This window comes from Poecilia latipinna, unplaced genomic scaffold (genome assembly GCF_001443285.1).
Source record: "Poecilia latipinna isolate Pla-1442-1.1 unplaced genomic scaffold, P_latipinna-1.0 Scaffold1810, whole genome shotgun sequence".
NCBI lineage: Eukaryota > Metazoa > Chordata > Actinopteri > Cyprinodontiformes > Poeciliidae > Poecilia > Poecilia latipinna.
In genome coordinates this window covers 282,427-294,126 of record NW_015114426.1, presented here as the reverse complement: position 1 = coordinate 294,126, position 11,700 = coordinate 282,427, and the positions used below count along the sequence as shown (strand labels likewise).

The 11,700-nt window shown below is 37.4% G+C and overlaps 1 protein-coding gene across 2 annotated transcripts in view; it reads left to right on the top strand.

The window, feature by feature from the left end:
- The window catches only part of cox4i2 (cytochrome c oxidase subunit 4I2), a 10,225-nt gene extending 6,291 nt beyond the window's left edge, over nucleotides 1-3,934 (top strand). Inside the window, exons 2-5 of one of the 2 annotated variants that reach the window (XM_015014373.1) lie at nucleotides 339-444; nucleotides 1,362-1,556; nucleotides 3,482-3,613; nucleotides 3,690-3,934. In XM_015014373.1, coding sequence (XP_014869859.1) covers nucleotides 339-444; nucleotides 1,362-1,556; nucleotides 3,482-3,613; nucleotides 3,690-3,823 — 567 coding nt within the window. In that variant the 3' untranslated portion in view covers nucleotides 3,824-3,934. The remainder of the gene's footprint in view (nucleotides 1-338; nucleotides 445-1,361; nucleotides 1,557-3,481; nucleotides 3,614-3,689) is intronic. The other variant, XM_015014374.1, reaches the window with a different exon arrangement.
- The last annotated feature ends 7,766 nt before the right edge of the window (nucleotides 3,935-11,700 follow it).

Below are 11,700 nucleotides of genomic sequence, written 5' to 3'. Positions count from 1 at the left end.
GGACGGACGGAAGGAAGGAAGGAAGGAAGGAAGGAAGGAAGGAAGGAAGGAAGGAAGGAAGTAAGAAAGGAAGGAAGGAAGGAAGGAGATCTGTAAAAGTAAGAAAACAGGCTCTGCCAAATTGTTACTATTTATGGTCTTTGGAATAAATTATCGTAATATTTTGCTTCAACTTACATTTACAATTCAGGAAAACTCAGTGTGTGATGACCACTTTGGAGCTTAAACAGCTTGTATTCCTAGTGTTAGTCATGGAAACAAATTCTCTCTCCATATTTCTAGTAAATCACCATTCTGAGCAGCAGGCGGGATAAAAACATTCACTCATGCGTTTGCAGATGCTGCGCTTGACCTCGTCTCGCCTGGGAAGTCTTCTGGCCGGCCGGCCCACAGCAGCCCTGACCTTCAGCATCAAGGGGAGGGCGGCGAGCCAACAGAGCCATGGTACGAATATTACTCATATTAATAATCTGAAAAAACTTTGATTTGTTTTTTGCATTTTTTTTCTGTCATAGATTGGCAAGGTTTCTCATGCTGAACTTAATTTTGGAGCAAAATGTGAAGTTGTTGTAAACGATTCATGTTTCTTTTCTTTGTTTAAATTAAGTGGTAAGAATTTAATATAAGACTAGAATTCATATAATCGCAAAATAACACATGGCGTATGAAGAAGGTTCCTGATTCTCACTGTGCATTAATGATCAACTCAGTGTGTTTTCATGAGATTAGTTCATGATAACTAATCAACAATGTTTTTTGTTTGTTTGTTTTTTACCTGTTTGTTCATTCATTCCAGGTTTAGGTCCCTGTTGTCATAAATTTAAGCAAACAATTCAGGGAAAAAAAAAACATAAAAAAAACTCAATATCAATCAGAGGAAACTATACTGAGATCTAATAAAACACACACTGATTCCCTCACTGTTCCATGTATTTAATCAACAAATCTCTGTTACAATACAAAAAGGTTTTGCAGCTTCTTTATTAAATGGCTCCCTGTTAACATAATAAAACAAATATATTCGAGAAATGCGTCTTACTAAGAATTTGTTCTTAGTAAGACCACTTCATGCTAGTCGTGCTTCTTTTGATTATCCAACACGTTTATCCTTCCAGGACTGAACAGGGAGGCTGGTGCCCATATGTCCAGCAGTAATCTGGCTTTAATATTACCGATGTTTTTATTTGCACTTCAATAGGGAAAATAAATCCAAACATCAGAACGTGTATGTGTCAAACCAGCAGATGGCACTGTTGCACCATCTTGAAAACATCTCGTCCTTTAGATGACTGTGAAAACAACAATAAAAACAACAATAACAATAATAATAACAATATCTTCTTGTACTGCTGTCCTTCCAGAGGTGTCAGAGGCACTGGACATGTCTCGGCCGATGTACTACGACCGCGTGGACATGCCTCTGCCTGACAAGCCCTATAAGGACGTGCTGAGTGAAGCTGAACAGAAGCTGAAACAGAAGGAGAAAGGACCCTGGAGTCAGCTGACCAATGAGGAGAAGGTCGCCTGTAAGTCCCGCCCACTTCTTAATCTGAAAGGTTAGAATTTTCATCATCTGCTCCAAATGAGCCAGCGGATTATTAATACCAGTAACACCAGTCAGATGAAACCTCTCCTGGTGAGAATCTGGAAGCTGACATCAGAGAGCAACATAAAGGTTGTTCAGGTTTCATTTCCTTTGTTCATGTTTATATAAAATCATCATTTGTCACTGGTTTTAAATATGCTTTGGAAATAAACTCAAACTGATGCTGATTATGACTCAGACAGTTTATATTTGGATGTGTCACAATAATAAATCATTCAGGGAAAATTCTGACAGGGGAACTGAGACTAGTCAAAAAAATGTCAAAAAAGAAATAGAAAATGTTACATCAGATGGTAAAACATGGACTTACAGCGCAGTGTTGTAAATGTAAACCAACTTTCATTCAAAGAAGAACACAGTCTGGCTCAGAAACACTAAAATATGCAGAAATGTATCAAACTCAAGAAATTTACACAGATCTGTAAATGAACCGTCTGATTTCTTCTCTTTCTTCAGGGATTCATTAGTTCACACAGTTAGATATCTTTTTCACATATGACCACATTAACACATTCAGTGTATTTCATTGTGGTTTCATGTGACAGACCAACACAAAGTGGCGTGTAATAGTGACAGTTTTTAAAGTTCTGCAGATTTCAGCCCAAGGCCTCTTTCCAAATAGTTCATACTCAGTCAGGTTGGCTGGAGAGTATCTGTGAACTTTTATTTTTGCCACAGACTCAGTTTGGACTTTGACTGGGCCATTCTAAACACATCCACCACATTGGTCTAAACCATGCCATGTGTTGGTAGGTTTGTAGTTGTGCCTCTGTAGCGGATTTTTTGAGTTTAACATATTGTTTTGGAATGGGGAAAGGCATTTATTGTATTGTTTATTATTTATTGTGATAAATGTGTTATTATGATAAGGATTTTTGATTTATTGTTGTCACAGTAAATTCCACTTAATGATGTTTACAAAACCCCAAAACTGTCCGTATTGTTGAGATGGGTTTTTTTTGTTGTTGTTTATTTATTTATTTTTTTTGTACAATTTTTCTCCACAGATTGTTCAATAAAGGTGTATCAATAAATATCAGTAAATTTTAAAATGTGATCAAATGCAGTCACTGTGGGCAGTTTAGCGATGACAATCTCACCTCTTTATGTGAACAGTGTCCTAAAGAAACAAATGGAAATGCTGTTCAAGAGCAATATTTGTGTTGTGGGGCTTTAATTGCTGTGTCATGGAGTCAAGTTAGCTACAAATAAAGTAATAAATAGTTATTTTCATCACTTTAAGCTTTATTACAATAGTGATAATGATGCAATACTGTTACTATTGTAATAGAATTGTTAAGGTTCTTCTGCTTTCCAGAGATGCATAGTTGCAATATCACAGAATATTGTGATAAAACTGTAAGTTTAGACCATAACTCTGCTTTAAACTCCTTCGCCATGTTCTCCCTGACCCGTCTGCTGTGCTCCTCGGTCCTGGTGCTCCTCCTTGTTCTCTAATGCTGCCTAACAAAACACATTTTTAGTTTTTGTTTCAATAGGCACCACGTTGTGCTGGTCAGTCGCATAAAATCACAGTTAAGTACCTTGAAATTTTTAGTTGTAACGAGATTAAATGTGGAAAAGTTAAATGGATGCATTATAATGATTATAAATCATTATAATATTTTATAATGATTCTTTTATAATGAAAGAATCATTATAAAATAATCATTTATAATGATTCTTTTCAGAATCATAAAATGATTATAAATCATTATAAAATGATTCTGGAAGAATCATTTTATAAAACACCGAATTCTATTTTCGGCTCGTTCGCTTTTGGGGTTTTATGTTGTCTTTTTTTTTTTTTTTTTTTTTTTTTTTTTAATCTTGAATGTAGAAGTTGAAAGCAGACTCCTCTCTGCTTCCCTCCAGTGTACCGTCTCAAGTTCTGCCAGAGCTACTCTGAGATGAAGGCTCCCTCAGCAGAGTGGAAGACTGTGTTGGGTGGAGTGCTCTTCTTCCTGGGCTTCACGGGTCTGGTGGTCTGGTGGCAGAGGATTTACGGTAAAAAGGTTTTCATTCTCTTAACAGATTTGGCAGTAAAAGGAGACCTGGGATCATAACCTGTTGTCTTCTCCAGTGTACCCCCCCAGACCCAGGACGCTGGAGGATGACTGGAAGGCCATGCAGCTCCAGAGAATGCTGGACATGAGGATCAACCCTGTGGAGGGATTATCCGCCAAGTGGGACTATGACAAGGGCCAGTGGAAGTGAGATGGGGGGCCACAGAGGCTCCTCTACAGCTACTGAAGGCTTCTGTCATTAATACTGCTGTAGCAGTCCACATGTAATCACAGATTAATAATAAAACTTTATGATAACTCAGTTTAACTTGTTTTGATTAAGGAGCAGAAAAAAAATCTGTAAAGAGAGTTTTATGAAATTTTCTTTCCTGCAGCACTGAACTAAAACTTACATTTTATATCAACAATTTTTTTGCTTCTATTTGATAGTTTTATCAAATAGAAAATTCACATTTTGCATGTTTTTATACTTCTATTTGGGTTTCTACTTCTTCTAAAAACAGTCAAAGCATTAACAGTCAAAGCGTTTTATTGCCTAAAAACCCAGATGTTTTTAGGCAATAAGTGAAATCTTTTTTTTTTGGTGTCTGGAAAATGAAAACCTCCCAAATCAGCAACCCCAGCGAAGTCCAGCCTGTTACCCAGCATCCCAAGCGCCGCTGCAGCATATTTGGTCAGCTGTATTGACTGCTTATGCCCTGTAGAAAGGCTGCTGAAAAAGAAAAAAAGTGTTTTGTTGTTGACTTTCCATCCAGAAACCACTTGTTGTGTTTTTATTGGTTGTGCAAGAGGCTCCACATCTCCTGCACAACACATGGGAGGGAGAGACCAGCAGCAGCTTGTTTAGATTTAAAGTGACAGAACATTTCGAACATTCCCTAAAACACTTCGAATGGAGCTCGAAATAGACAGAACTGAGCAGACTCAAAAGTCACTATTTAAGAATGATTTGTGCAAAAAATGTGATGGGCATGTTTTGTATCACCCATAAACGTATCATAACCTGTTCAAGGAGGCCTAATGGGCCACCTTAAAGGCTGAGTGGTGTATTACATTTGCAGAAACGTCAACACTGAGTCAGAAATCAACGGCTATGTGATGGAAAAGTCCAATTTTACAGGAAATCTAGTTATGTAATATATTATGAGTGTTATTTGATTGTTTACAGTCTTGATGCATGATGTATACACTCCTGATCAAGATCTGATATAATGATGTAACAGAAAAAAACAAAAAGGAAAGAGATGGAAAGAAATAAAAAAAAAATGGATTTAAACTATAGCCAAAAGTCTAAAAAATGACCTCAGTAATGAATAATTAATCAGCACCATTTTGTTGAGATTTAATTTTACATTTTACTAGTTGAAACAAGTCCAACTGTTGTTTGTTTATTTTTATTAATCTAAATTTTTATTACATCAGCAAAGAGGAATGCTCACTGCAACATCTCTGCATCATCATAGCTGCAGTCTGAACCTGGAGGTCATAGTTGGACTTCCACTGGGACGAAACATCTCTAATTCATTTCAGTAATGTTGGAAGACGTCAAGGTTTTTATTTATTTATCTGAAAACAAAACTTTCTTACATCTGTAAGTGTTCCATGGAGAAGTTTGCGGCCGTGATAGACGTTTGTAATTGAAGCTCTTCTCTTGTGGACGCTCTCTTCTGGTTGTTGGGGCTCCAGTTGAGGATCTGTGGATCATCTGGCTCTGCTCTGCTGAAATGATCTTGATTTTGTTCCATTGCCCTTAGGATGTTTAAGAACTAATTGTTTTTGTTCATTAAACCTTAGCAGTGATTGGTTGTTGCTACAGACTTTGCTTGTGCAAATCAGCAGTGTTTCCACATTCGGACACAGAAAGTCTTCTTGTCTTTGCCATCAGGGAGACATGACAGTGAGTGTTGAGATTCAATGACATGTAACTGTGTGTGTTTTTGGTTTTTTTAGCTTGACATTTCCTTTTATCTGTCTACTTTTTGTGTTGCATTTGTTGCAGCCTCTTGACCTTTGAAAAAGGTTTTTAATCTCAATGGGTTTTTATTCTGGTAAAATAAGCAAAAAAAGAAAATAAAAATAAAATATTTCTGGACTTTTTCAGGCTGGATCTGCTGACAAACAGCCTGTTTCCCAGCTTGGTTTGGTCTCTTGTTCCTTTTTGTTTATGTTGCTTTTTGAAGCTCCACATCAAACCTGAGGTACTTGTGGCTTCTTCCCCCATTAGATCCGGACCAGGAGAGTACATATAGTGAAGATGCAACACACTCCAGAAGACGTCTGTTTCCTAAAGCTTTTACTGGCTTGGAGTGTTTGTATTTTTGCATTCAGTCATTGATGAATGTTGTGTCTTTTGATGCAGCGGAGTCTCAGGCTCTCAACTTGGCCCTTTCTCTTCAGGCTTCTGTTATGCCTTGTTTGCTTTTCAAGATACAAATCCACAAAGAAACAGAAATTCACGTGCACACAATCAGCTCAGGGCACTTTAGATGTAAAGTATGATTTTTTTTTTTTAATAGAAGCTGAAGAAGAAATTCTCCAATCAGGAGCTGAATCTGATCATCTCACTGTGAGGATCCAGTGCTACCTGGTAACAGCAGTGTGCTGCGAGAACCATTCAGATTACAATAAGACTGAAAAGTTCATTTATTTCAGAAACGCAGCTGTCTGAGTGAAACACATAATAACAGGGGTTATTGTATCGCTTGCAGCCAGTGGAATGATTTTGTCTGGCCCCTGACATCCAGTGATATGAATACAGATTTTCTATTTTTAATTAAGATGAAATTATTAAAGTAAAATTTCCTTAAAAAGAAAACACTCGCAGCAACACCAATTATTTGTCTTTAAATAACAACGCATTTTGCATTCTCTTGCAAGGACCAAATATATCCAGTGACTTTTACTGAAAAGCTAACTATGCTGCCCCCTTTTAGTTCATTTATTAAAGTTGATTAAAGCAAGTGTTTTCAAAGAAAGAGGAACACAAATCCTAATTTTATTGCTCAGAAATGACAGAAAAATAAAAATAATTCCAGTTCATAAAGATAAAATTAACTAAATTTCTTTTAATTAGATAAATCAGATAACACCTTTTACAGTTGCATGCTTAGTTTATTGTTATGTAGGTACTAGAATGTTCTTTTGACCAAAATTTGGACATCTCTGCTAATAGATTGACTACATTGATGTTTTCAAGCCTTTTATTTTGTTAAATATGGTGATTTTCTCCTTCCAGCTAACACTTACCTGAGTTATCAGCGGTGTCTTCAGGGTTCTGGGTTAGGGCCAGTTCAGTTAATATTTCCTTTGATAATAACCGACACATGATCTGCATTTACAATCTTAGGTGGATGATATAAAACTTTGTCAAAAAACCGAATGCATCACATTCTCTGATCTGTTCAGTTCGGGGGGAGTTTTCAACATTTTTTTAAAGAAATCATAAAAGAACTTTTGTTTTTTATTGTTGAACAGGAAGAATGACATATCTGATTTTGCTGCAGGCTGTGGTTGTGTTTCTGTTGAATGGAGTTCTTAAGATGAGGCTTTTACTTTTAGTGAAAATTTGGCACCGGAAAAAAAAAACATCCTAAACGGCCTGAGGTTCAGCCCGAGATTTGAATTTGTTTATTCCATCATGCTTGACCTTCGTTTGTATTTACATTCAGCCCATTTCCTCTCATCAGTCGTGCCGTCACTGTCCGCCTGGATTTTCTCTTTCTTCCATGGCGTGTGATTTCAACTTTTTGTGCTGTATAGATACAGTTTAAACCAATTTAGACACACACGCACAGATACACATACATTTTTCCTCACTTTCTGTAATATGTTTCACTTTTTCTCTTTTAAGTTAATTAAGCGTTACCAGAATTAAGCGTAATTACTAAGTGTCTGAATAATGAGAGAATTCTTTTATTCTTGATTCAAATTTCTTAATTTGAAATTTCTTCGAATGAAGGAATGCCTTCCTCATTTGAAGAAATTATGTCTAATTTCTTCAAATTCAGAAGTTTATGTCCTTTTGGTAACTGACCTGAAATAGAAAGTGATCATTCTGATTTAAAGTCTGGACATTGTATATAAAAATAATGTGTTGTAGTTGAGCCACTGTCATCAAGACTTAAAAAAGAAAAAGACTAGAAAAACTTAAAATACCTTTAAACATTGTTTTATTGGGTTCAGTGTTATCTCAAAGTTTACAATGGCATTCTAAAGACATACTAAGAGACAATTGGACATAAATATGATTTCCTTTTTTTATTTGGATTTTTTTTTTGCTTTTTATTGATCGGCTTGTTTACCCAGCATTAAAGAGACTCAGATATCCACTTTATTTATTCGTATCTTCCTGTCTACTAACATTGGAATAATCCTTAAACAAGAGAAAAGAAGAACCCACAGGTAACGACGCACATCAATGCAAAGATGGAGTTTAAGGCCATTTTGAAGGGGCACAAATATGCTTTTTTTTTTTTTTTTTTACATCAAATATAAATTAGTCTTAAAAAAGCCATCAGTTATTTACTTAAATATGTCACTAAGCTAACTTACTAACCTAATCAATTTAAATAACAAGCATATTCATAGATGTATGTCGAGGGTCGTGCCAGTGCTGTCACGCTTCCTTCATATGTGCCGCCTTCAGAAACAGGTTGCCTGACAGAAACACACGCACACACGCATGCACACGCATACACACACATAGATGTTTGAGTTGGGACCCAGACAGCAGAGAAAACTGTGAGCAGCTTCTTAATGGAGCATACACTAGAAAAATATCTATATAAATATACTGTACTGGAATGTATGACAGCAGACCCTGGTTTATAGGATGATGCTCGGGATACAAGCATTTTAAAATCAATATGGATTCCATTTCTGCTTACTTAGAGAGATATTTCTCTCAAAGATAGTGGTTGGGATTATGGGAGAAATAGAGAAAATGTGGGTGGAAACGTGAAAGAGAATATATCAGAGGTGGAATGGTTATGATAACTATGACGAAGTGAGAATGAATGTTTCACTCATTAACCAGGACAGGTTTTATTTGAATTCTTGACCCGCGACGCAACATGGCGGCACGCTGAGCTCATCAGAAAGCGGATCCAACTCCAGCAGCGCGAGGGGACAACAACTCTGAATTAAAGATGGATAAATTTTCAGAAACAAAGCCGAGGTCTTCCCCCCTCTGGTCTCCCCTCCGAAGTCTCCCGTGGATGGCTTCTCGCTGGTGTGTGAGCGCGCGCGAGGCGGCAGGTGGCCCTGCCGTGAGTGACACACACGAGTAAGCTGCCGTGACAGCCGTGGGACCCGCGGAGGAAGAGGAGGAGGCGGGGAGACGGCTGGAGGTTTGACAGCTTCCAAGTGTCAGGGGAGGACGAAGGAAGACGAGGGGGAGGACGGCGGACTGTGAAAGCAAATCAGAGAACTTGGAGTGGTGCGGTTTCATGGTCCTGCGGCGCGTGACAAGTCGTCTATGGCACGAGACGTTTTCCTAATAGAGGTTTGATGACGGAGCTACATCATCAATCTGAAGGCTGTAATACTTGGGCTGATATTAACTGGAAGTGAGCTGCTGATAAATGTCAGGTGTAAGTAATGGCTCAACAACACACAGCTGTGGAAACGGGGTGAATAAAAACTGAAGCACATGTTCAGGATTCGATGGCGACCTAATTACTGAAACTGACAGCAGGAATTCATCCCTCTGGGTTATTTCTGAAGAGCTACGGACAGCAAGATGGAACAGAGTCTGCTCACTTTTAAACCTACCAAAAAACAGATCAACAGCAACTGCAAATCAAACTACTTAGACTGTAAACAGATACAAATAAGGCTAATTAGTTTTGTTCAAGTTCCTTTAATGAGTACAGCTCTGCTGGTGGAACAGGCTACAGAGAGATGATGATTTATTGCCGGCGTCCTTTTAATTAGCCTTAATAAATCAACAAAAGCATTTGTTTGTATTTACAGCAGCAGTTAAGGGGTCTGACACCTACTGGACCATGATTAGTTAAATTTATTTCATGGATGGAGTGGAGCTTTATGGAAGCGTTTAACTACTGGAGGTTGGAAAGAAATTCAGAAGTGGTTTATTATTAAAACGAAAAGACTTTAGTTACCAGATAAACCCCTTTAAAACGAGTTTGTTTATAATGACACATAACGAATTGTATAACTCAAACTTGTCTCATTACAATATAAATTTATATTGTTTTAATGAGTTTTATATCTCAAGATATAAAATGTCTTGTATTAACAGAAACTCATGAGTTTTGCGTCTCCGTGTAAGGAGAAAAAAAGATAATCCTGTTGGAATAAGTTTTATACCTCGTTATAGCGAAAAAACAAACTTGTCTCCTTTTAATGAGTTTTATATCTTTTAAGAGTTTTGCTTCTCTTTATAAGGAAAAAAAGATATAAAACTCCTTAAAATGAGACGATTATTTTGTTATATTGACATGTAAACCTATCTCATTTTAACGAGATAAAATGAGACGAAACTCATCTCATTATGAGAAACTTGTTAAAACAAACAAAAAAAAAACCTTTAGCAAAACGAGATGGGTAGCATAAAGAAAGCGTTTCTCTTATGAAATATAAAACGTTCGTTTTAAATCTTGTCATGATGTTCCACTTACAGATCACTTGTTAAAAATGCATGCTTGTTCTCACCCTGGGTCCTCCAGTCTAGACCACATCTGAAAGCCCCAAGAGGTGTTGCCGTTTTACTGTGACTGTTCCGAGTTATAAGGAGCTTATTAATCCAGTTATAAACATTTTTTTTTTGTTTGTTTAAACAAGGTACTGCTCCTAATTTTTTTCCAACCCCTGGCAGCTAAACATTTCTGTAGAACTTAAAGGACAAATTTAGCATTTCTGTTATTTGCTCCAGTATGTGTAGTACTGACTCTGGGTGGTTGAACAAAAATGCATGCCGCATTTTTCAGGTTACACTTCCAATGGCGACAGCCTGTTTTAGCTGCTCTGCTACGTTAGCTTTGATTTGTTCTGTGACCAGCATTTTTGGTTGAAGTCTTGCATGTTTGAATAATTTTGCCCTCTGGTTTTGGATGTGGCGTTACATTTTTACTTTTGAGCGCTTGTTAAGATGCTTAACTATGGCAACGAGGTATTATTTTTCCAACTGCGAGCAGGTGATCATCATCTCAAAGCTCAAATGACACCTGAACTACAAAGCTGAATCCCAGAGGAGTTTAACAGGAAGCTTCATGGAAGCAGAGACAGGAAGTTTAAACCATCTCTTCCAATAAGCAATCCCTAACTCCATTCAGAAGCCTCTTCAGATTCATTGCGAGACTAACTGCTACTGGAGACCTTTCCAGCCCACAGCAACCGTTTGAAGATACTTTGATATGAGTTAAAGCAGCATTTCATTGTTAAATTGTAATAAATTCGTAAAGAACGTTACCCTTCACTAATTATGTTTGTGTTGGTCAATTGCATTAAACCCACATTAAAATACAATGAGTTTTATGATTATAATGAGGCAAAGTCCAAGGGGGGAATGAATACTTTTACAAGGTGTTGTAAACAGCTTCATGTTGTCATGTTCATTTGTGTTCCAATAAGTCGTGCGTTGCTACGGTATTTTCTGGATCCTTCAACCGCTCAGAGGTCCTGATAAGCTGCCAACTAAATCGCCGCGGTAACCATGAGGCGAACGGAAACACCGACACTATGCCAAGATCCAACAATGCTTTTCTCAGCTAGACTTTCCTTTAAACTGCGTATGGACTGATGGATGAGGATGATGATGGGGATGGCAGACGGGAATTTGGAACTACAGAAGGTAGTTCACTCTCCATATGGCACAAACAAAGCTGCTTTCTGGAGGGGAGTGGAGGGGGAAGAAGGGGACAACAAAACACACCGACTTGATGCGACAGGCTTTCAGTGTCACCGTTAAAACTAAACTCAGCTTTGTAGAAAACTAGAATGACAGAGAAAACAATTTGTTAAAACTAATTCCAAACATTCGAAAAGAACGATGAAAATAAGATCTTTAATAAATCTGGGCAGCAAAAAAAAAAAAAAAAAAAAAAA